We start from the raw sequence: 26,642 nt of genomic DNA on the forward strand, positions 1-26,642 counted from the left end.
GATTAAAAAGAAAGTTTTTGTAAGCAGGAATGCCTCCATATGCAGAGATGCTGTGTCCACAAGGGAACAGGAGCGCCAGTTAAGCCTCCAGATTAGAAGCTCTTTTAGGAGGCCTCAGGTGGTCATTAGAGAAGCTTCTTGGGCACAGCATCATGAGGCAATGAGATCAGCAAATGTTGACTTAGGCAAATTAACCTGAGACTGGATCATTGGGATTGAGAGTCAGGGGAGGGGGAGAGTGTCAACTAGGGGTGTAAGGATAGGAATGAGGCGCTCATCTAGTAAAGAGTTAATAGGAACATGATGGTTTGACTTAATCATTAACTCGACTGGATTTAAAATCCAACAGGCACACGTCTGGTCATCCCTAAATGAGGCAGAGAGGCCTACCCTGAAAGCAGCGGGAAGAACCATTCTAGGAGCTGGGGCCCTGGGCTAAGTAAAAACAGGAAAGCAAGCTGAGTACCTGCTTTGTTTTCTTTTTGCTTCCTGACTGAGGATGCATAGGCAGAGAACTCAGCTTTTAAGAGAAGAATATAGGTGGAGTTTCACTGGGATCACCAGTCCCCCCGTAACCACACAGAGACTTCTTATGAATTATAAATGCTCGGTGATAGCTAACGCTTGTCCCACTATCTCTTAAACTTACCCTGTATTGCGTATCTATGCTCTTCCACATGGCGGTACCTTTTCTCAGCATGGCGTATTCATCTCCTGCCTTCTCTTCATCTGGCTGGTGACTCTGCCCCCTCGTTCATCTCAAAGGGCTGCCCCTGCTCTCTTTTTGTCTGCAAGACCCACCTAAGCTTTACCTTACGTCATTAAGCTTGTTATTAAACCAATGAGAGAAACACATATTCACAGTGTGCAAAAAGATTGTTCCACAGCAGAAGATGTAAACCCATGTTCCCAAGTATACTATACAAATTAGTAGTTGCAGAAATCAGAAGGAAAGGTTGAAAAATATATCAAACGGGTTTTATACTAACAAAATGCCGTTCATGACTGTAGCATTAGGTCCCACTCTTTCTTATTTTGAAAATTATAATTTATAGCTTTGGAACTTTTATGGTAGAAAACTCGCAGATCGCAAGGTTGTTTTATGTTAAAAGAAAAAAATGCAATCAATGAATCTCAGCAATTAGGATAATAATTTTTATGCCTTTCGTATACTATTGGACACTACTTACATGTACTCATTTTACCAATGGAGTTTCCCACAAAACTCTATTAGGCCTATTACTAAGCCAACCCATGCCCTGGTGTATGTGTGTTTTATAAATTGGAACATTAAAATGTTAGGTGGGCATTGTGGAGCTTGCCTTTAATCCTAGCTCTTGGAAAGCAAGTGGAACTCTGTGAGTCTGAGGCCGAGTCTACACCCAGGTTCCAAGCCAGCTGGGATTATATAAGACCATGGCTCAAAGAGAGACAGAGACACAGAGAGAGACAGAGACACAGAGAGGCTGGGACAGAAACACATACAGAGAGAGACAGAGACACAGAGACACAGAAGAGAAGAAGAAAAGGAAAGACAGGGAAGCTTTATACTTCAAGCTTTTGTGTGCAGTGCCTGGACTTGGCCCATCAGTGACATCCCGTTTGAGTGACGCTGGAGTAAGTGGCCATCTGTTTTGCTCATCTCTTTGAGGACAGACTTGTAGCCTGTAGGGTAGCTCAGTATTGTTGCATTGAATAGCAATTTCAGCTGAGCGTTCATGTTCTTGTTGGGCCTTTTGGCTCCTATTGACTTTTAGAGCCATTTTTAAAGCTGACATTCAAGGGAATTGCTAGGACAGCTCCTTTTAGGAAAGAGTTTGAGGTTGGTAGAGAATAGAAAAAGCAATTTGTGTGTCATTTTTCTATAGGTTTGAAGAATAAAGTCTATAAAAGCAAGGAGATAGTCATAGCTATTCCTTTCATACAACTCCAGCTGTGATAACGTGTGCATTTCTTGCAGAGAACTGATGGTATATTTTGACACATAGCTGTCTCACTTTGTTGTAGACTTTCTTTCCTACTACCATTTTTAAGATTTATTTAGCAAATGAGGAGGATGTGGAGAACCCCACTGTGTTACAATAAAAGCATGGGACCCCCACTAGATTTGGACAGAAATTTATGTTACAGATAGTGCATGCTGTCTGTGAAGACATGTATATAATGCACACCTTGCATGATTGAAATGGAAACCTCTAGCCAATGACAGGTGACTTTCTACTGCTTAGTAAATTCTTCTGACAAGACAAATGCTGGCTGCAAATAGGAGGATCTTCCTGTATCTGACTTGCTGGAATGAAATGAATCTGTATTTCCTATGCTAAAAAGCAGTTGTGAAATTTAAATTATTATTTCAGTTTATCTATTAAGCTCACTCTTTTGAGATAGCACCAGAGCCCACGCCATCACAGAAACATAGTGCGCGTTGACATACATTCTAAGTTGGTGTGGGAAGTCCTTCTGTGTATGTGTTGCTTTTATTGGTTAATGAATAAAGAATCTGTCTTGGGCCTGGCAGGGAAGTATAGAGGTAGGTGAAGAAAACTAGGTGAACGCTGAGAGAAAGAAGGTAGAGTCAGAGAGATGCCATGTAACCTGCCAGAGACAGATGCCTGATGGAACCTTGCTAGTAAGCCATAGCCACGTGGCAATACACAATTTAATTGAAATGGGTTAAATTAAGATGTAAGAGTTAGCCAATAAGAAGCTAAAGCTAAGAGGCCAAGCAGTGATTTAATTAATACAGTTTCTGTGTGTTTATTTTGGGGCTGAGCAGCCGGGAGCAAACAAGCAACCTCCTCCTACACTAAGTGACTGCCCATTGCCCTTTTGCTGCCCCTGTAGCAACGTAAAAATTACTGGAAGAGCAGGAAGAGCATCGGACTAATGCTTCCCTCTGTGAGGGCTGTGGATGTGGCTATTGGCACCATCTGAAACACTCAGCTCTTTTTGAGTAATGAAGAATAGTCCCATTATTGCCTTTCAATATTTGTCTTTGTGTTTATTTCTTTAACTAGAGAAAGCTGTTCTTTATTAATTAAATTTGCTCTTTGGCCATTTCATCCATGTATACAGTGCATTCTGATTACTTTCACCCTTCTCCGCTCTTATCCCCCACCCTCGTAAGTCCCTTGTTCCTACATGTCTCTTCTTCATGATCAGGTCATTACTTTTCTGTTAATGTGACAAGGTATTCTGAAAAAAAAAAAAGCAACAGAGGAGAAGTTTACTTAGCTCTCAGTTCTAGTTTAAGCCCAATATGTAGGGAAGTCTTATCAGCAGGAACCGGTGACAGCTGGTCACCACACATCTACAGTCAGGAACACAGGGAACCAAATGCTCGCAGGCTGTCTATTCCTGTCTGCTTGCTCTCACCTAGGCTTCACCTGTCCTCTATAGTGCAGGGAATGGAAGCACTCACAATGGACTAGATCTTACACCAATGTCCACAGCCTACACTGATCTTGGTAGTCCGATTCAGGCTCACTTCCTAGATTAGTGTTCTTCAACCTGTGGGTCTCGACCCCTTTTGGGGTCAAACAACCCTTTCACAGAGGTTGTGCATCTGATATCCTGCATACCAGATATTTATATTATGATTCATAACAGTAGCAGATTTACAGTTATGAAGTAGCAACAAAATAACCACAACATGAGAAACTATTAAAGGGCTGAAGCATAGGAAGGCTGAGAATCACTGTTCTAGATGATTCTGTATTGTAGAAAGCTGACATTTAAAAATATGTAACACAATGTCTTTTTGCTTTGTTTTGTGATCCACTGAGTTTAACCAGGATGGTGGGAGTCATGATGGCTCTCGAATGATTCAGGGGAACCTGAGGGGTTCACTAGAGGGGAAAATCTGAAGATAATGATTCTCCCTCTCCCTGAATACATTACTACTCAGCAGTTCATCAGGGAGGGGCAGGATCCCATAATCCTAACTTGGGAATTTTTTTTAATGAACCCAGTAAAATCTACCCTTACTTAGTGCGCATTTCTGTACCCTTGGCCTGATTTTTAGGTCATTCTGTGGCTTGGTCATCTATCATCTATTAAAACTATCACAGTTTTTCTTGTTGAAGAGCACTGGCTGATGCTTTATCTGTAGTGCATCATTGGCAATTATGGCAGAAACACAAGTTGTTCCTGACGCCTCTTCTCCTTTCTTTGGAGATAGAATTTTAAACATGGCACAATGCCATATAGAGCCAGGACAATAATTATTAGTTATGCCTTTGTTAGAAGTCACTCTTGTTCCAGTGCATAGGGTGTAAGCAGATTTATTGTGCACTATTTCCTTAAGAAACTTTGCTTAAGAGAATGTCCATGGCATGTGTGCTGGCCTGTGGGTGCATGTGTATATATTTGTATGTATATGTATGCATGTATGTGTGCATGTCTCTATATGTGTATATGTGTATGCATGTGTGTGTGTGTCTAATGGAGTGATGTCCTTCTTTTTCTCATTATTTTTCTCTTTGTGTCATGCAGTCTGGAGTACAGTTGACACTATTTAAGATCAAGGAATTGGAGTCCCCAAGAGAGATAAGCAAAATAGAAAGAACCTGATCTTCAGCATTTAAGGACAATAAATAATATCAAATAGACCTTAGCCTTTAACTGCACTTTCAATAAACAACATTAATTAAAAAAATTATGTGTGTAGGCTCTCTCTCTCTCTCATTGTGTGTGTGTGTGTGCATGTGTGTGTGAATGAAGAAGGATGCTTAAAAGAAATCCCACACTAGCTCAGAATTGAGAAATAGATGATTATTTATTTAGGGGCAGACTCACAAATCAGAATCCTCTGCTTGAACGGAGATCAGAAACTGAATCCTGCAGCCGGAGAAAGAGAGCGGACGCATGCTGTACATCGGCTTATGTAGTATAAGAGGCCACTATATATAAGCCAATGTAACCACTGGCTGTAAGACTTCCTACAACGTGTGTGTGTGTGTGTGTGTGCTTTTGCTTCTTCAGGGAGACCCAGAAGAGGTCATCTGGTGTCTGCCTTTTATCTCTCTCTGCCTTTATAGTTGAGGGATGAACTTGTAGATCATGGTTAGGCCAGTCTAGAAGATGGGGTCTGGGTGGTGTTTGCAGGAGCATCCTCCTCCTTATGTGGGTGCTGGGTCTGAGCTCTGATCCTCATGATTGAAGGTGAAGTAGTCTTAACTGTTGAGTCATCTTCCCACGCCCAATCCCATCCTCCTCAGCTGGGTTTTAAATGAGAGGAACACCAACTTTGTGTTGTATAATCAGTTACTGTATTTTGGTTTTAATCAAGATTGATAAATCCAGTCCTAATCATCAAATTCTACATATCTATGGAATATTAATAGTTTCTTAACTGATATATTAATGTTTAGTCTCACAAACTGGTATTGTTAACTGCAACTCTTAGGCAAGAGTGGAGGCCATAATTTGACAGAATCTTGGAGTGGCCCAGGATTGTAGGAGACCGAGAGCTCATCAGCTACCCCTCCCAGGATATCGTTATCCTGCACTCAGGGACTTGACTCTACAAGGACTTTCTCATTTTACTTCATTCTTTATTTCTCTTTTCTTCTTGGTTTCATTTCATTTTACTGCAGACTAACTTTCTCCAGGGAAAGCAGATGCATACCTATGGTACCCAGCTAACTTAACTGCTGGAGGCCTCAGGGGAGAAATAACTGCACCGTCTTTGTCTATTATGATAACTCTAGGGAACATCGTAAACTGACCTGGCTGGGACTGCATGAACACCCCAAACCAGAAAAACTTGCCTTATGCCCTGTGTGGCTACATCATGAGGCATAGAGACTGAACTGGGGAGGGTGCAATGATTGGCAGTTTCCACAGAAACATTTGTTCTAAATTATAGTGAATGCTGTTTAGACTCAAAGCCATGTCAACACAGCTAAATCATTCACAGATCATTTACAAACAAGTTCACATGTAAACAATAGAGCTCCTGGTTTGTTTTGAATGTGGCTTCTGACTTGAAGTTGCTTAGATACAGCTCTTGTTTGAGAATGCCGCTGATGCAACTGAATTCTGTCGGCAGCATCACACCATGCACATTAATTATTAGTAACCAGGTTTTACTCATTTCTTTATCTCAAGTCATGTTGACTGTAATGTTAACATTGAAGCACTGGCTTCATTAACCCTCAGGGTATTCATGTATTAGACTTACCTCCTCCGCCCCATGTGTGTGCATGCATGCATGCCTGCAGGTGCCTATATAGGCCAGGGTTGACATCGGAATAGGCGAGCTGGCCAATGGGCTAGTACCCTCATGTCTCAGTTCCTCTAATGCTGGGATTACAGGCAGACACTCCTGTGCCTGCCTTTTGAGTGGGTGCTGGGGATCAAGGACTTACCAATGTGTCATTCCCCAGCCCAAGGCTACTCTTTTCTTACAAATATGTTAGTGTCGCAAATCTGTTTTAGTTTCTAAGAAGGAAGAAATGAACAGACTTAAAAATTCACTGACTCCATTGTACAGCTCCTGAACAAAATCAGTGACAAATGTGTGGTATTCATGAAATTTCATAAGTAGAAATATCTTAGCCGGGCGGTGGTGGCGCACGCCTTTAATCCCAGCACTTGGGAGGCAGAGGCAGGCGGATCTCTGTGAGTTCGAGACCAGCCTGGTCTACAGAGCTAGTTCCAGGACAGGCTCCAAAGCCACAGAGAAACCCTGTCTCGAAAAACCAAAAAAAAAAAAAAAAAAAAGAAATATCTTCTTGAGGTCTTTGATTATACTGTTATCAAACACGTCAGAAGGAGCAAGATTGAGTTCTGTTGAATGGGAGAGGCGACCTATTAGAGCATAGCATCCAAAGGTGGGTAGAGCCTCGTATTAGCTGGGTGAAGAACCCTCTTTTAGGTGTCTCCCCAGCAATGTGGTGACATTTCAGAGACCTCAGGGGTAGAGCCTTATTGCTTGTGACAGTGTGTATTACATTCACTAATTGGATTTTAAATTAGTGGCATACACATAGGTATGTTACTTCTCAGACATCTTGAAAGTTTCATTTCCTTCCTCCCTCCCTCCTTCTTTCCTTCCTTCCTTCCTTGCTCCCTCCCTCCCTCCCTCTCTCCCTCCCTCCCTCTCTCCCTCCCTCCCTCTCTCTCTCCCTCCCTTCCTTTCCCTTCCTTCTTCTCTTCCTTCCCTTTTCCTTTCTTCCTTCCTTTTTCTTTTTTTGTTCGTTCCTTCCTTCTTTCCCTTTCCTTTCTTTCTTTCTCTCCCTCCCTCTCTCTCCCTTCCCCTCCCCTCCCTCCCTTCCTTCTTCCTTCCTCTTTCTTTCTTTCTTTCTTTCTTTCTTTCTTTCTTTCTTTCTTTTTCTTTCTTCTTTTTCCTCCTTCCATTAAAGGTGGCAGACAAAATCATGTCCTTTGAGCCATTCTTTAGGAGTGGAATGGAGAGGTGGCTTTGCGATTTTTAATGAGCAGCGAGGAATACCTCAGGTCTGCCGATGTGAAAGCTGGAGGTGTCTTTTCTGGTAAGAGTCCTCGCTATATGATTGATGGTAATTGTGCTCCCAGATTTGAACCTGTACTGATGGCCTGAAAGGCAACCTTGCCGGAAGACGTCATACTGTTAAGTTTCATTTGCTGGAATAGCTGTATCAGACACACTTCACTATGAGTCCTGCTGTTTCCAGGGTGGGGGTAAATCTACTGTGAGGCTGGAGACAGGGTCATATGGAACTCCAGTATGCATAGTGACTGTGGGGAGGCCAGCAACCTGCTGTCACTCATGGAACACGCCAGCTTGGGTCAGAGAGCAGGCATCTGGCTGCTGGTGGCTGCCCTTTCTTCTGACCTATTTTTGGACAGAGGCAATTGTGTGTTTTCTTTTTATCTTTGGGTGATATGGAACTGTTTTATTTTTGCTTTTGTTTTTCTTCTTGGAAGAAGAGGGTCACATGCACCTTTAGTGATTATTGATAAAGTTGGCAAACAACCGAAATCTCTGGAAAAGATGACCAAAGATGTCAACTGTTACTTTGTTTACAATGTGAAAGATCTGTTGTGCTGTTATTAATATCTGGAGTGATATGGAGCGCCAGGACAGAAATAGGTTTCTGAGAAATGTGTGGCGTTTTAGTTTCCTGATACTATTACAGCTCTATCTACTGATCTAGCGACATGTGTGTCCAGGTCCTCTGGGCTCAGAGCTTGCACCCTTGCCCCCATTCCATTGCACAACTATGCCTTGCTCAAAACCTGCTCTTTTCTTGAGTTCAGACATTTCATGCGTTGACGTTTATTAACTGTCCCCTTTTGACATTTTATTTAGAAGGCTTTGTATTTTCATATATCTTGGTAAAAACCAAGAAAATATTTTTACTATTTTTTATGACCTCTGTGAACATGTTTAATAGGTTCAAAGTCATTAAATTCTGACCTTACAATACTTTTTTTCAAAGTAACCTTACTTTTATTAACTTGTTATTTTTATTGGCATACTTGCTTAAATATTCAAATGCCTAGTCATTTTACTTCCAAGTGATTTATTTTATGAGCCTAATCTAAAAGCAGTGGTAATAATATTTTATAAACTATCTTTTTTCAGTATTATTATTTTGTATTTATCTTACACTAGTTCATGTGAGAAAGCTCCCCCTTGTGGTCATTACAGTAAGTGCAGGTAGTATTAAAACAGCGTTAAGTACATATCGCTGTTTTGTGTTGGTTGTAGGGATATGCAGCATCCAGAACCATTTAGTGCCATTAGAAACAACAGCAATTTTGAGTATTTCGTAGTGCCATGCTCTTTGTTGCTACAATTAGAAAAAAGATTAACTTTCTTGAGTAGTAGAGAATTACTTCTCATAAGTGACACCTTGATAACCAGACCTTTTTTAAAAAATCTTTTTTGGTAAGATACAAAATGTTCTCTTCTACGTCCTATCTATGTAGACATATTCCAAAATACATTTGTGATATTAATCTTCAGTCTTAACCCAACTGGGTTTGGAATCACCTAGGAGACACACCTCTGGGCCTGTCCGTGGGAGTGTTTCCAAGAGATTTAGCTGAGGAGGGAAGACCCACCCTGAGTGTGGGTGGTGCCATCCCATGGGCTGCGGTTCCAGAACAAGGGAGAAAACAAGTCAGAGAAATCCATTTTGCCCTCCTTTTCACTGACTGCCCTTGCAATGGGACTGGATACCTCACGTTTCTGCCTCCACACCTTCCTTTCTATGATAGGAACCAGAATGCACTCTTCTTTAAGTTGTTTTGGGTGGATAATTAGTCTTAGCAACACGAAAGTGAACGATACAATGCTCCTTAGAATCGCTCCCAGCTGCAACCTGTGCTGAAAATGTAGTTTATTTCCGTGACTTCATTTAACGGTGCAGATTCCTGTTTTCTGTTTCCTGATTACCAGGTTTCTCCTGCGATGGTTAAGCTCGCTAGTGAAATCTTCCTTTCAATCATAATTACCCCCATGAGATCTCAGAGAGGGTAGCCTTAAGATTCCAAGACAGCTTTGCCTTACAACGAGGCTTCGAATCACTTTGCATTGAATTTAACGTCTCCCATTTAATGTTCTGCTGGGTCTTCCTCCCTTTCCACAGCTTTGCTCGAGAGCGTGCCTTCTGACGTGCAAAGGAGGGTAAAGGAGTGAAAGGAGGAAGCCTGCTGCTGCCACCACCCCGATATCTGCCCATACCCGGGGCCTCCGCAGTTCCCTTTCCCCATGCATGGAACTGTTCCTGCTTCCTTTGCGTCCTCTCTTCCCCTTTGTGCCCTTGAGGACACTGTCCCTGCATTTCCGCCATCTTTTCCCAGCCTACCAGGTTGTCCATTACTATTAAGCATTGTCCACTGAACACCGTCTTAAAAAATTATTTAGGATGTTTTCGTTAGATTTATTTTATTATTTTTATGTGTATTGTTGGTGTTTTGCCTGCATGTATGTCTGTGTACTAAGTGTGTGCCTGGTGCATGAAGAGGTCAAAAGGGAGCATCAGATTCCTGAACTGGAGTTGCAGATGTCTGGGAGCCACCATGTAGGTGCTTGGAATAGAACCTGGGTCCTTTCCAAGAGCAACAAGTAACAGCTGAGCCTGCTCTCCAGCCCCCATCATTGTTATCCATCTCTCCAGCCTTCATAGTTTTGCTTTTCCTGTTCCTGTGTCATTTCTATTCTCTATTCTGAGTATTGGACAGATTTCAGCCTGCTGACACTGTCCCTGGATGTCTACTTGCATCTCAAAACTTGATAGCCTAAACCAAGCTCCCGATGCCTTAAGCTGCTCCTCCCAGCCCGGTGCCCTGCAGCTCTGCTTCTCTAATTTCTCTGCCTTCCACACCTGAAGTTATCATGACCTCTCTGTCTCCTGTTCCCCACTTGTGCCCATCAATACCCACACTGTTCCTTTAAAATTATACGGAGACGCTGGCTGCTGCTTGCCACGCCCCCACACACACCCTGGTGTGTGAGCCTTTGGTAGCTCATCCTGAGTCAACGTAAGATGTCTGTTTTTCATGGAGTAGCCAAAGGGGTCTTTTGAAAAGCATAACCTAGATCATGTCTTTTCTCTGCTAAAAATAGAAGCTGAAGTCCTCTCAAGGCCTGTAGGATGTCAAGCTCTGTATCCCCACAATTACCTGGGTCACCTAAGTTCATAGTCTCTACTCATTTACTCACTCCAACCACATGGACTTCCTGCAGTTCCCTGGGCACATCAGGCCAGCGTGTGGCTCGGAGCCTTGGACTTGGTGTTCCTGACGCCTGGAATGTGCCTCCCCCAGACAGCTGCAGGAATACAGTCTGTACTGGCCACCACTGTTGCTCCATGATAGGGAGTTCTCTATCTACAACTGGGAGGAGTCTGCACAGATTTCCTTCCAGTTCCTCCTCCTTCCTTGTGTCTGTCCTTTACTTCTTGAGACTTTGACTCTCTAAACTCCTCAAATATTTACTCCCCTTGCACAGTACCTTTTTCTCCCCATCTCTCTCACCTCTCCTATTTCTTGAAGGCCAGGATGGTTATGTCGTCATGGCTTCTTTCATTTCCTTATATAGCACAGAACAGAATTATACTTTAGCTTTAATAAAGCATTATGGGCTGTTTTACTGTCCCAACATATTCAGGCGTAGTCACATACTTTATTCAAAGTTCCCAGTTTAGTTCTAAGCTAAGCTTTGTGATTGACACTTTCGAGATAGAAAACACAACAGATGCAAACTCTACTGTAGGCATTAGTAGGTATTGGAATGGGGCTGCGGCCGAGGGCGAAGTTTATGCTCTGTGCCTTCATTCGATGCCATGTAACGACTTGCATCTCTTTCAAAACAACGGTTTGTTTACAAATGACTTTTTTTTCTGTGTCCTGTTATCCTTCCCTCCGTCATTGCACACTACTCTTTCTAATGGGATTCTACTCTTAATCGAATCCTATAATTCCCCAATATTTCCTGTGAGTTACTCTTGTGTGCGGTCTGCGCTTCTGCAATTTGTAATGGTCATAGGCTAAGAAGATACACCTGGAGTTGGAGAGCTGGCTCAGTAGTTAAGAGCTCTTGCAGTGAATCAGAGTTTGGTTCCCCGGGCTTACATCAGGCGGTTCACAACCACATGTCACTCCATCGCTGAAGGCTCTGATGTCCCTTTCTGGCCTCTGTGGGGGACACATCCATGTGTACATTCACAAACATGTAAGTAGAAGTAACCTAAAACATTAAACTTCCCATGGAAGGAATTCAGTGCTCTGAGTGGTAAGACAGAATAGGATAAAGATGTTGAACACATCTGCCTCCACGCTAACTCGACCTCAGGAAAACAGCGGTGAGAGAAAAGCTGGGGTGTTCCTAGGGTTTGGAGCAAAGCAGTTGAGGGTTGCTAAGAAATAAAGCAACCCTGGACTAAGAGGAAACCATCTTGGCTCAGAGCCCAGAGATCAAAACCAAAACTGCTTGTAGGAGTCTGGTCCAAGTCAGAGCTACTGTGCTCTGCTTTCTTTGGCCCCGAACAGACTCTTTTAATCTCATCTTCTTTATTGCTTTAACTTTTGATGTTAAGGCATTTGTTTTGAAACAAGATGGAGTAGACCAGAGACTTCTTGAGGAAGACTTTTTAAAGTTACTCTATTACTCTAGTCTATTCTGTGTCTGCACCCACCCAAAATTCAACTTTATCTTACAAATAAAGTTTATCTTACAGAATTTTACAAAGTGCAACATTCACTTTGATACAATAAGTTTTCTAGTTTATTCCATATCTGAACCCACTCAAAATTCAACTTTATCTTACAAATAAGGTTTATCTTACAAAATATTGCAAAGTGCAACATTTTCTTTGATACAGTAAGTTAGGGTTTTAAACCAAATGCAAAGAATCCGAAGGAGTTGTGAGGAGAAGTTGTGAGTGAGGTTGTGTGTGATAGCATACGTTTGTAGTCCCAGCTACTTGGGAGGCTGAGGGTAGTGGATTGCATGAGCTTCAGAATTCGAGATCAGCCTGGGCGGAACAGGGAGATATCATCTTAAACTATGACAATGAAGGTTTCAGACAGCCTCACCTCACACTGCAGCTTGAACTGGATGTGCTGCCAAGGCAACAGTGTCTGGAAAAGAAGCTAAGACTGTGTGCTTCTAATATAAATAAACTGCTTCATGGGATGCTCACCTCCTATTATCCTCCATTGTTTGGCGACGATGATTTTGAAGAGCTCAATAGAAATGATAACACTGAGTTACCAAACTACTCTTTCTTAAAATACTCAACTTCACCTTATGCCATTCTACTTCTAGCATCTCACCATGCCTAGACAACCTATATTCTGTCTATTTTAAAAGTGTGTTTGTGCATATTAGCGCTAGTGCCTGCAGAGGTCAGAAGAGGCCATCAGAAAGGTGGCTGTGAGTCACCCTACGTGGGTGGTGGAACCGAACTCCACTATGAGCCAATTCTGTGTGAGCAAACGTGTTCCTCACCCCTCAGCCATCTCTCCTGCCCTTAGAATCTTGTTTCTTAAGCAGAGTAGAAAGAACTAGCCTTCCTCCAATGGTGTGCCATGCTGTGTCTATGTGGGTGAGGCTAATTTGAAGTGTTATTCCCAGTCGACTGCTCCTTCCGTTTATTTGATATGTTCTGTAATATTTTCCCTCAGCTTTTATATTTTCCCCTTTTCAATATTTCTGTACTCACTTGTAACTATTTGATGTGGGATTCCCCTCAGTATGCTATGAATATGTTTTATTACCATTGGTTAATAAAGAAGCTGCTTTGGCCAGTGACTTAGCAGAGTAGAGCCAGATGGGAAATCCAAACAGAGATATATAAAAAGAGTAGGCAGAGTCAAAAGACACCAGCCAGCCACCGAGGGAACAAGCTATGTAGAAAATGAGGTAACACCATGACCACATGGCAATACATAGACTAATAGAGATGGGTTAATTTAATATGTAAGAGCTAGCTAGAAATATGCCTGAGTCATTGACCAAGCAATCTTGTAATTAATATAGTGTCTGTTTGATTATTCGGGTCTGGGCAGCCAGAAAAGGAAGGCAAGTCTCTGTTACAACTATTAGAAAAAGATCAATAATAAACCAATCAACTAGGATCATACCAACTATAAACATGATCCTAATTGATCTTTTAGTGTTTTTTAGGGAGTATACTCTTACCTTCCTGTTTGCATCATTTAACAATCCTTACTGATGAGCATCTGTTAGGAGAATGACCTCATACTATAGATTAATTTTCTCTTATCTGTACAATTAGTAAATGTTAGACACATGAGCGAAAGGAAGGAAAAAGTCATCAACAATAAAGCATTTCTTCTTTTTTAAAAAAAGCCGAAGCTTTGGCGCCTTCATCTCCAGCAATCTGCGTGTTTTCCTGATTGCAGACTCAGGCAATACTTCATGTTTGAAGCAATTATGGTTGGGAAGTCTTCTCATTGGCCACACAGTGATAACGTGGATTTAAACTGCAACACTAAAACTGCAGTTGGCTTGTTCAGAAAGAGAGAGGGACAGAGGGGAAAGCTGGAGAGGCTCACAGTCTAGCATTCTCCATACTGTCTACGAAGATGATATTGTCAGCTGGATTCCTGATCAAAGGTATCTTTCCTTATTGCTTTTTGCACTCCATGGTTTTATCTAGGGTTTTTTTAACTCCTTAGACCAGTGATTTTAAACCTGTGGGTGGTGACCCCTTTGTCAAACCCCTATTTCCAAAAATGTTTACATTGCAGTTAATAACAGTAGCAAAATTACAGTGATGAAGTAGCAATGAGAATAATTTTATGGTTGGGGGTCACCAAAACTGGAAGAACTGTATTAAAGGGTCACAGTGTTAGGATGGTTGAGAACCACTGTTTTAGACATGTGTGGTAGTGGTGGAATTGGTGTTCTCTTGAGTTAGGCGAATTATAGTTTGAAAGTACAAATATTTTTAATATGTTAAATAATAGTGTTTAATTGATGATAAATAGCTCCTGGCATCAAAGGAACTGGTATGCATTGCTTTAATGTCTGAATCTTGGTACTTGAATCTGTTGTTTTATTGAGTCCCTGGAGGTGTAACAACAAAATGCCAGCTAAAGGTGGCACCGTGCTATTCTTTCTTTCTTTCTTTCTTTCTTTCTTTCTTTCTTTCTTTCTTTCTTTCTTTCTTTCTTTCTTTCTTTCTTTCTCTCTCTCTCTCTGTCTCTCTTTCTCTCTTTTATATGCAATGTTCTGTCTGCATATATGCCTGCAGGCCAGAAGAGGGCACCAGATCTCATTACAGATGGTTGTGAGCCACTATGTGTGGTTGTTGGGAATTGAACTCAGGCCCTCTGGAAGAGCAGTCACTGCTCTTAACCTCTCAGCCATCTCTCCAGTTCTGGCACTGTGATGTTTCTAAATGATATAAGACACTTGAAGAAGCTTCCTTTGTTTTATTGTCGTAAACTGATAAATGGATATTTCCAACAATGTAGGCCTTTTCTGACTTAATGTTAAAATGATACAAATTATCTTTTTTCCCCCTCCACCTACACTGGCACCTTCTCGGAACAGAGTCACAGATTTTTGGCTCTCTAAGGGAACTCTTTTTGAGCATATGTCACTTTTCATTCTTGAGACAACTCTGGTTTGCAGAGGCAAAAAAGCCACTCTCCAGAGGGAACTGAGCAGAACATCAGCCAAGCTGGCTGTGGAATATAAACTTCCTAGTGTCTGGCTCGCTGGCGTCTTTTCCAGTTTTGTTTTGGTTAGAGAGTCGGTGTTGCCCAGAATAAAGACGGCGCCTTGAATTGACTCGAAGTCTGAATCAGGCTGCGTGGGCTGCAGGCAGTGCCTGAGCATGCAGATATTTACTGCCAGAACACAAAAACCTGGAATGCACAGCTAGAGTGTATGTGGTGGGGTGCTCGGCAGCATTGGGGGGGGGGGCACTGGAAATGCATCCGTACTTCCTACTCTGGTGAGCAAAGGGCAAAGGGAGAAGCTATGATTTCCCACGTCTCCTGTGCAGCACACACAGACAGACACACATAGACACACACAGACGTGCACACACACACACACACACACATAGACATACACATACGTGCACAGACACACACACATAGACACACAGACGTGCACAGACACACACACACATAGACACACAGACGTGCACAGACACACACACACAGAGAAGAATTCTTGTAAGACACAAATTACTGCAGCTTACATTTTCCTCAAATAAAAACTCATGTGTCATGGTACAGGAAAGAGATGGAGATGTAACATATGCCCAGAGGACTCACTTATTCATAACTGCACAGATAGATCACACCATTTAGTGCTGTGCTACAGAAGAACACTCAGTTCTACCAAAACAGGTCTGTGCCAGTGTTGGAAAAAGACTTTATTCCTATTACAATGTTTCTGGTGGATCCCATAAACAAATGCCAAAAAGGAGTGTGTATATATGTGTGTGTATATGCATATGTGTGTATATGTATTGTATATATGCATGTGTGTATGTGTGTGTATGTATGTGTATATATGCGTGTGTGTATGTGTGTGTATATATGTATATGTGTGTGTGTTTGTGTGTTTCTCTGATAACATTTCTCTACTGTGGATACCTTATTATCCTCACAGTAATGAAAAGGGACAGTGTGTCCTCTCTTATGCACGACAGGTGTGCAGGCAGGGGTGTATGATGCTCGGTTTGCTTCTCTGTGTCTTTCACATAGTGAGAGGCATAGACAGAGCTGGCTCTCCTCAGCTAGGTTCTGTGGTTAGCATCTGTGGCCTAGGTCACTGCCGCTGCGGTGAGTCACAGTCTGGAAGGAGATATTAAAGGCAATGGGAATCAGGTTTATGGTGTAAACATGTTAAATTACTGGAAGGTTAAATTACCCACTCAGTTTACAATTCAGGATGACAGGCTCTGCTCATGTAAATGGAGCCGTTTACTGAATTTATCTGAGGTGTTGGACCTTCTCTGTGGTCACAGAAAGGAACTCCAGCAGTTGTGGAAGTTCAGCCACTGGTTAGGCTTCCCTGAAGAGATCTCCATTCTCCATACTACAATAAAGAAATATCAAGTAAACAGTCCAGAGGACTTGGCAGAAAGTAGCAAGGAGCTGGCTGCGTTCAGTCTCTTTTGTAGAATCTAACACTGAAACTGGACCTGAGTCATTTATATGGTAGCAATGAAATAAAATAAAAAAAAGCTGAAAATGTTCCAGCAAGGAACTGGAGAGATAGCTCAGCAGTTGAGAACACTTGCTGTTCTTGCAGAGGACCCTGGTTCGATTCCCAGCACCTACTTGGTGCCTCACAACCATCTCTAGCTCCAGTTCCAAGGAATCTGATGCTCTCTTCTGGCTTTTATAGGCTTCAGTCACTTATGTAATGTGTGCATGTCCATGATACACATGCATATATAATATATAAAATTATATATGTGCATATAATATACACATAAATGCATACACATATAATATATATTACATGTAGGCCTTACATATACACCTGAAATTAAAACGATTAATTAAAAAAATTAAAGAGTTCCTACAGATAATGTTTCTGATTTTGTACTGTAGATACTTGAGGTTTAGGGATCTGTGGGTTAGTAATTAGATGAAGTGATTACTGGGACAGAGTTGACAAGGAGAGAAAGATTGTTCTCATAAGGCTGCAATCAACCTACTGAAATAAGTGTACCTTGCCATAGGGTTAAATGTCAGCTAGCTCACTCTTTAACACTGTAGACTCTTTGTGTAGGGTAAGCAATGAACTCAGACAAATAGAAGGAGCCAGAGACTGTGAGTCACCTGTTAGCACAGACACCTGACTTCATTCTTGAAATGTGTCAAAAGTTCAGGGTGAGTCCCAGAAGAGATAGTCTAGGGACTTTGTCCTCCACAGAGAATCTTCACGTTTGCCTGCTGACATTTGTATTGTTTTAAACCAGTGACTTTTCTGGCACTCAATCCCAAGTAGCTATGTGAAGGGCAAGGAATCCTGGTCTTGACACAGTTATTAGAAAATTTAAGGACAAGGCACACACATCAAAATACAGAGCATCCCTGAGTATAAGATGGTTGTTCCCTTTCCCTAAAATAATGGAAGTAATTTTTTGTGAGACTAATACATATATTGGGATCTGCTATCATCCAGGAATTATTCTAGATGCTTAGAAAACTAGGGAAAATGGGAGAAAAATAGAGATAGATGTCTCCATCCTCTGGGAACATAAATTCTGTCTTATGTAACCAATTCTACCCAATGTTGAAGGCACTAGGCAGCAGGGAGTGCTAGGGCAAGAACTAATTCCGGGGCGTGCTGGTTGTGTCTGTGTGCGCGCGCGCACTGTGGTGGTGGACATCGGGCAAAAGTCCTGTGTCCTTTAATATTCCCGCATAAGGTGCTTGCGAATCGCCACTCCTGCATTTAGTCCTTCAGCGCCAGCTTCGGCAGTGAAGTCCCGTCTTGGGTGGGTTTAGTTGGCTAATGCTGATGAGGGCACCTGGTTTCTATCTCACGTTGAAACTTCAGCTCATCCCAGCAGAGTTGCACGGGAATGTTTAACCTATGGATTTTGTGTAGGCTCCATGAGCTGAATAATATCATGCTTTGTTTATGTCAGAGTACTGTACCCCTTTACTATCTCTGCCTCCTGTAGGCACCACAGTGCATTCTGTGTTCGTCTCATTCAGGATGAAAATCTAGTCTATGTACCTGAAACAGAAACAGTCTCCGGACAGGCCACTAAAAGGACTTCAATTGTCTCTCCAGGTTCCAGATGTGATCAGTAGCATCAGGCAGTTGTCCAAGGCGGCCATGAAAGAGGATTCCAAACCCAGCAAAGACAATGAGGACGCCTTCTACAACTCCCAGAAGTTTGAAGTGCTTTACTGTGGGAGGGTGATCGTCACCCACAAGAAGGCACCCTCCAGTCTCATTGACGACTGCAAGGAGAAGTTCAGCCTGCACGAGCAGCAGCGGCTGAGGCTGCAGGGCGAGAAGGCTGGGGACCCTGGGGACGAGCTGGGTGTCTTTGAGGCTGAGTCTCCTGTGTCTCCAGATGACATCCTGCCTGAGAAGTCAGACGGTGTGGTCAACAGTCACCATGCCCTGCCCTCCCTGGCCAGCCAGCCCACACTGGCCAGCTCTCGGGTTTGCTTCCCAGAGAGGATTTTGGAAGACTGTGGTTTTGATGAACAGCAGGAGTTCCGATCGCGGTGCAGCAGCGTCACAGGCGTCATGCAGAAGAAGGTCCACGACAACAACCGGAAACCACAGCCAAGGAGGAGGCACGCAAGCGCGCCCAGTCACGTGCAGCCCTCAGATTCGGAGAAGAACAGGACCATGCTCTTCCAGGTAGCCTGGCAGGGGGTTTTGCTCAACATCTTAAGATGTTGAGCAGCTATAACTCCTCCCTGGTCAGTGGGTGCCTGAGTGTGTGCGGTGGGTGTGTGTTGCCCACGTGTGCCTGGGTGGAGGCCAGAGATGAACCTTTGGGTACCATTCCTTAGACATCATCTTCCTTGTTTTGTTTTGAGGCAGGGTCTCTTCTGGAAGTATGGAAGGTTGATTGGCTAGCAGAATTCCTGGGATTTGCTTTTCTTCCTAGCATGGGCTGTACTAGCACTGGGCTATGCTCTGCTTTATAAAAGCAAAATAAAACTGGGCTCTGGAAATTGAGGTCCTCTTTCTTGTATGTGAGGGACTAAGCTACGCTCCCTGTAGTCCTGGCTCCATCTGCCAGTCTTCTCTTTCTGCTCACCCCCGTAGCCACAGTAAGCCCTTCTGGCCTTCAGATTTTCTCTCTCAGAAGCAGGAGGACCAGATGAAGGAACACAGAGGAGTCATGGACCTCAGGGAGGCAGAGAGAATGCAAAACTTCTCATAGCAGCGATGAAGAGTCAGGCAATAGATATAAGATGTTTGTCACCAGTCTGGCTTGGGTTAATTCCCAAATACACTCTTTAATAAAGCTACAGAATGTTAGCAATGCTTGTAAGGCGTGAATCTTGGAAAGCTAGTTTTGGCGAAGTAGATTTTGGCAAAGAGAGAGAGGGAGAGAGAGAGAGAGAGAGATTCTAAAGATGTCATTGATATAAACACTGATGTACTCTTCCCCCAGAAATGGAGGAGTAAAGGAACATGATTGTCCTGATGATTCACTGGGTCAATTATTCAATAACTTGATACAGCTATATTAAATGTAAAAGGTAATTCTGAGAGAGAGAGAGAGAGAGAGAGAGAGAGAGAGAGAGAGAGAGAGATGAGGGAGAGCAGGGTTTCTGGTGTGTGCGTATGTGCCCGGATCTGTGAAGAAGTTAGGTTTGAGCCTCTATCACACTCTGCCTTATTCCTTTAATACAGGGCCTCTCCTTGAATGTAGAATTCTCTTATTAAGTAGACAGGCAGACAGCAAGCCTCTGCCATCCTCTTGTGTTAGCCTCCCGCTACCCCTGTAGTGCCAACATTACAGTGCCTATAAGACCAAGGCCAGCTTTTTAAGTGTCTTCTAGGACCTGAGCTCAAGTCCTCCTGCATGCACAGCCAGTGTTCTTAGCCACAAGCCATCTTTTTAGTTCCTCTATGAGATGTTTTTATTTTAAAAATAGTTTACCAGGGTTATGGAAAATGTCATTTCACTTAAAGAATTGAATATATGATGTCCTGGAGAAGGTTTGTAGTTAGTCTGCATCTGATCTCCGACTTGCATCCTTTGTTTGGTCATTGTCTTGTCGCATCACTGCCTGGACCTGTGGGCAGACTGGCTCTGTTCCTTTGTGTGGTGATGCGTGAAGTCAGTTTCCCCTCTTCTTTGGATTGCCAGACTTGTTCTCTGCTAGTTGGAGTTCTTTATGTTAGCTTTTTTGAATATCTATTTTCCAAAATTTTAACTGAGCCCAGTTCTGCATGTATCATTTTATTGACTGTTTTGAAGAGCATCTTATGATAATGCCAGTCAGCTGATGTAAGATTAGTGACTTGAGGAAAGCTTACATATTAGAAAGGTTTCTTTGGATGTATTGATTCTATGTGTATGAGTGTGTTGTCTGCACGCATGTATGTGTACCGCAGGTGGCACATTTTTGAAAAGGAAGTCATTTCTTTCTTTTCTTTTTTTTTTTTTTTTTTTTTTTTTTTTTTTGGTTTTTCGAGACAGGGTTTCTCTGTAGCCTTGGTGCCCGTCCCGGAACCAGCTCTTGTAGACCAGGCTGGCCTCGAACTCCCAGAGATCTGCCTGCCTCTGCCTCCCGAGTGCTGGGATTAAAGGCGTGCGCCACCACCGCCCGGCTGGAAGTCATTTCTTAACTGCTAAAAAGATTTGTATTCTTTGGCTTTCTACAGTTTGAGGGTTGCTTAATTTCCAGACAGAGGGAAGAAATGACTTGAGAGAGCTGACTTTCGGTTGGATGATATGGTGAAACACATGTGAAATAGGTTTGTCTGGGCCACATCATTTGAATCTCCATTGTTACGTATTTCGTTAACCACGAAGACCGAGGTCCTCAAGCGCTGAAGTGATTGACGAGCTGTTTCTTCCTTTTCAAGGTTGGCCGTTTTGAGATTAACCTCATCAGTCCAGACACTAAATCGGTCGTGCTGGAGAAGAATTTCAAAGATATTTCCTCTTGTTCTCAGGTATGCCATCAGGTCACAGCACAGCATTTGAAGAAACCAATTGTCATGCTCCATAGTTAGCCACAGCAACAGTTGTGCTTCCTTAAATCACACATTATTATTTTAAACTTAAGTATTTTTTATTTCCCTCTTCCTCTCCTTCACCTCCTCTCTCTTCTCCCCTCCCTCCCCCCGAGCAATGAACCTAGATCTTTTCTTACACATACTGGCCCGATAGTGGCTCCATCGCTGAGCCCAAATTTAAGAGAAATAATGTTTTAAAGAACATTTGTGCCTTACAATTAAAATGTGTTCGTTTGCTTGACTCTGTGGCAACGGAATCCTTCCCAGGACCTTGACTGTCTGTCACTCCATTTTCCCCTTGCTTTCCTCAGCCCTTTGTCTCAGTGATATTTCACCAAACCCTTCTGCTGGAGGAGGTTTTGTGGTAGTGGATTCTTTTGAAAATACCTCACAGCAAATGTTCCTCAGACTGGTGGGCTGTGGGTCTTGTGGGTGTCACCAAGATAAGTTTGTTCTTTATCCCACAGCAGGTAATAAAAGGAGAAGTAGTCTTCTTAGTTCCTGCTACCATATATGGTCAACTTTGAGGAGTATTTTTTTTTTTAAATTTTTACTCAACAAAGAATGTATTTATGATTTAAAACATCAATAGAGACAAATGTATATAATATTAGTCATAGACTATTGTAGTGTTTTAGAATATCTACCCCAAAGTTTGAGCTGCCTGAACACACTGTAAATATGAGAAGAAAATATATACCTGCCAGAAAAGAAAGAGTGCTTAAGTCAAAATGTGGAGAAATTACATATAAAGACATCTCTGTGGGATTGAAAATAATCTTTTGTTACTGGTCTGGTGGCTTAAAGTGCATTCAGGAATATATTTTTTGCAGGGTCCCTACATCTTGATGTTGAAGAATCAGGTTAGAGGGTCAGCTCAGCCATTAAAGACAAAGGGTCACACTTCTACACGAGAAAGTCATTTCTACCGTAGGGTCTTCTCTTTGAACTTTGGAGTCAGCATTGCTCTTGGTATGACACTCAGACTTTCTTTTGATGGCAAAGATTTCTTTGTATGTTTTATTAGTCATTTGCTTTAGCTAATGTGCTTTTATTTTATTTATACAGAAATTCCTGTAATAGGAATTTTTGAGTGATAAATATTTTCTACTCTAGCAATGTAGAGAGCAGTAGCATTTGAATCTAGGATGATTATATTACAGACTTCGAAATTCTTATTTAAGAAACCCAGGAATTCAGTGGGAATATGATTCTAACCCTCAAAATATTAAACTCTTTTAGTAGTTGTCCATTTATTGGGAGGTTCCTGCAAGGTCACAAACCTTGCAGGGCGTTTGTGACTAATTGACTTATGGTGTGAGCATGTCTCTTTTGGTGGGACATTAGACTCTCATGTATTGAAAGGGAGCCCTTAGGTGTTGAGTACACATGACCAATGCGAATGAACTTGTCTCCATGGCTGGCCACAGGCTACGGCAAAAGCGATGTGTTACCCAAGTTTAGTTCATGACATACTCGGCACCAAGGTAGCACCTCCTGGCCCCACTTTCCTAAGCTACCCAATGTGCATTGATAATCCAATGAATGTAAGCACACACAAAGACAAAGAACAGATCCAAATCAAACTTGTGGGCGTGGAAGCTCAACTTTGATTTCCTTTGCTTTTTTCCTTTTATGGAAGTCAGGCTCTGCGTTATGATATTATAGGTCAGGAAACAATCAGACAGCAGCCAGAGGGAACCTGGTAGGAAGGCTTCCAGCCACAGCAGAGTCATCCACTCCTCACCCAATCCCACCACTTCCTCACAGGAGGTGAAGGGATGCAAGGTGGCTGTGTTCAGGAACTGGCCTCCCTTTGAATACCTTATACCTACAAACACTTCTTCTTCTTTATTTCTTTCTGGAAGCATTGTCCTCAACTGAAGGCACACTGAGCTAACGAGGCCCTGTGAGGTCCCCGACTTAGTACTAAGGCAGTAATGAAAGCTCTCTCACCAGAGTTGTGCGCAGAGAGCTAATTTTACCAGACTGACTCCTCTTTGCTTCCCTCACCCTTACATAAAAACCAGCAGAGTTCATTTATTTTTCCATGTCCTTTGGATAGGTTCAATATTTTATAGCAAGGAAGGACGGGGTCACTGTTTCTCAGTTCTAGCTCCCACACCTTCCCCATAGTAGCTGATTTATGCTCTTTGGTACTGAATAAAAGAAATAAAGTGAGAGACAGCAGTTGGTCGCTCAGCATAGTATCTCATACCTCAGTCAGTAGCTGAGGCAGCACGGAAGTGCAGATCTGACCCCAAAGACTTTTCTTCTCATTTGCATTTAGGAGGTGTCGGGCACACTTCATATTTTCCGTCAACCTAGTTTTTTTCCAAATTGCTGTGTTGCTACTGAAACACGGTACTGATTACTCACTGGTGTGTGCATTCAGACTCAGCTGAATAATTTTAGAAAATTATTTTGAAAATGTATTTATTATCTATTTATTATCTATCTATCTATCTATCTATCTATCTATCTATCTATCTTCTTTTTTTCTTTTTATTGTTTATTTATTTATTAAAGATTTCTGCCTTTTCCCCGCCACCACCTCCCATTTCCCTCCCCCTCCCCCATCAAGTCCCCCTCCCTCATCATCCCTAAGAGTAATCTGGGTTCCCTGCCCTGTGGGAAGTCCAAGGACCACACACCTCCATCCAGGTCTAGTAAGGTGAGCATCCAAACTGCCTAGGCTCCCACAAAGCCAGTACGTGCAGTAGGATCAAAAACCCATTGCCATTGTTCTTGAGTTCTCAGTAGTCCTCATTGTCCATTATGTTCAGCAAGTCCGGTTTTATCCCATGCTTTTTCAGACCCAGGCTGGCCTTGCTGAGTTCCTGATAGAACATCCCCATTGTCTCAGTGTGTGGGTGCACCCCTCGCGGTCCTGAGTTCCTTGCTCGTGCTCTGTCTCCTGTTATCTTGTTTTGTTTTTTCGAGACACAGTTTCCTGATTGTCCTGGAACTCATTTTGAAGAGCAGGCCGGCCTCAAACTCTCTGAGATCCATCTGCCTCAGCCTCCCAAGTGCTGGGATCAAAGGCATGCATCACCACTGCCTGGCAGAAAGAGTATTTATTTATTATTAGTGTATGTACGTGTGCATGCTATAGTACACGTGTAGAGGTCAGAGGCTAACTGTGGAGTTGCTTCTCTCCTTCCTCCTTTGTGCAGACTCCGGGGATTAAACTCTGTTTTCCAGGTTCAAGCATCAAGTGCATTTACTGCTGAGCCATCTCATCACTCCTAGACTGAATTATTTTAAATATAAATTTTATTTCACTTATTTTTTATTTTAAATTTATTTATTTTGCATTCAGACCATGGTTTCCCCTCTCCTCCCTGCCCCTCCCTGCCCCTCCCCTGTCCTCCCATTCACCCCTCTTCCATTTCTATTCAGAAAAACATATGCCTTCCATGGATATCACAAAACATGACCTTATCAAGTTGCAGAAAAACTAAGCTCCTCATCTTGTTTTAAGACTGAGCAAGGCAACCCAGTATGAGGAATAGAGTCTCAAAAACCAGCAAAAGAGTTAGATTCAGCCTCTGTTCCCACTGTTAGGAGTTCCACAGAAGACCAAGCCACACAACTGCTAGCCTGAATTTTTAATTAAAATAAATACAGCTGAAATCATTTAACTTGGGTACAGAAAGTACGAAGGTTTGTGACTGTGTATAACTGGCACTTGCAGCAAGCACATGAACAAGAATATCAATCTTTCCTTTTATGGTTCCTTGAATATCTGTAAATTGACAAATATTCCAGCAATTTCCATACAAACATTATAGAACCGTACGGTATTTAATTTGAGGGTTGTCTCTTGTACTTTTTCTGAGATTCTTATTTTCATATAGACTAGGAAAGGTTTTATGTTGAATCACTGGCTACCATGCTAAGATAATAAATTGAAAACTCATTACAGGCAAACATCATGTTTTCATTTTAAAAAATAATGGACCGTACTAGCATTTTTTTCTTTCGCTTTGTTTTTTGTTTTTAATAAAAAATCAAAGGGTCTAAGTGGATGTCCCTCTTTATCTCTTGCATCAACAAGGCATCTGTGAGCATTATGTTTTATGTAAAATGACATTATGTCTTCGGTCACATTGCCATGAAGAAGAAATTGGTGGAGTTAGGCAAGTGTAGAAATTATGTCAGTCTCCATCAGGGAACACCCCAGAAGCACTGCTTGTATTGTGTTTTCCCCGTTATCTAGGGAATAAAGCACGTTGATCACTTTGGCTTCATCTGTCGGGAGTCTCCAGAGCCGGGGCTGAGCCAGTACATCTGTTATGTGTTCCAGTGTGCCAACGAGTCCCTGGTAAGTGGGGCTGTTGACGCCCGCTGCTTCTGCGAGTGGATCTGTCTTTGCAGTCTCATCTGCTAGGAACTTAGTCCCCTGTTTGGAAAGAAGATGGCATTTAGAGATTTTTTTCCCCTTGAAGGATGAGCAGAAGTTGAGAGCCACAGACAGATCATCGTGACACTTTTAAGAGTGTATGCCCTTGGCTTTAACAGGCTTTACTGTATTACCATGGTTATTATTTTTTTAAGGGTGGAATAATAATGACAGAGACAAACCGTTATATTTCCTGTTGCTTATAGATGGTGACAAAGACCATTGACCTCTTGTTTATTGTTATGGGTCACAAATTAGATAATACTTCCATCAGGAGAAGAACTGTCCTCCCCCATTTTTTTAAATTACCCTGTCTTTTTTTTTCAAAACACATCATTTATTTTGTTTCTTTGGAATTTGCAAGTTACTTTTTGCCCAGAAATATGTTGACATTTTTTTCTCTTCAAAGATTTTTCCTGTCCTTCCACACATGCAAGCTTCTCATCCATCGTCACACAAACATTCAGATGTGTGCATCACCATTATCAGAGATGCATTTACGGAAAATATTGATTTTTATAATTTTATTATGTGTGTGCATGCTTGTGTGTGCAAGGTGGCTGCATTTATCTATATGTGTGCACGTGTACATGTGTGCCTATGTGAACGGAGAGCAGTGGACAGTCTTGGGTGTCATCTTCAGGAACGATATCTGTCTACTTAGTGCTCAGCATTTAGGCTAGACTCACTGGCCAGGGAGCCCCAGGGACCCTCCTGTCACCGTCCCCAGCATGGGGATTGTAAACAGATGCTACCACAGCCACCATTTTAACAGGGGTTCTGCGAGATAAGCACTTTATCAAATGAACCCATTCCCAGCCCAGCACCATTGGTTTTTGAACACATAAGCGTGCTGTCAGCATTTCTCCATATACCATTATCCCAGGCCAAACTGTGCATGCTTCCTGGGGCTTGTTACGTTTAACTCTGCCCTCCACATGCCTGACGAGGACACTGAACTCCCGAAGGCCTGGGCATGAACTGGCGCAATGGCACTTTCTGATCCCTCTCCTCTGAGTCTCCAGTTTTTTTTTCCCCTCTAGGGCATATGAAATGCCTGAGGTTAGTGAG

The 26,642-nt window shown here is 42.4% G+C and overlaps 1 protein-coding gene across 5 annotated transcripts in view; it reads left to right on the forward strand.

The window, feature by feature from the left end:
* Positions 1-26,642, forward strand: part of Tbc1d4 (TBC1 domain family member 4) — a 157,287-nt gene that overhangs the window by 76,165 nt on the left and 54,480 nt on the right. For all 5 annotated transcript variants that reach the window (XM_057786155.1, XM_057786156.1, XM_057786158.1 and 2 more), the window contains exons 2-4: positions 18,239-18,823; positions 21,014-21,103; positions 25,389-25,493. In XM_057786155.1, the coding sequence (XP_057642138.1) occupies positions 18,239-18,823; positions 21,014-21,103; positions 25,389-25,493 (780 nt within the window). The remainder of the gene's footprint in view (positions 1-18,238; positions 18,824-21,013; positions 21,104-25,388; positions 25,494-26,642) is intronic.

Source organism: Chionomys nivalis, chromosome 12 (genome assembly GCF_950005125.1).
Source record: "Chionomys nivalis chromosome 12, mChiNiv1.1, whole genome shotgun sequence".
Lineage (NCBI taxonomy): Eukaryota > Metazoa > Chordata > Mammalia > Rodentia > Cricetidae > Chionomys > Chionomys nivalis.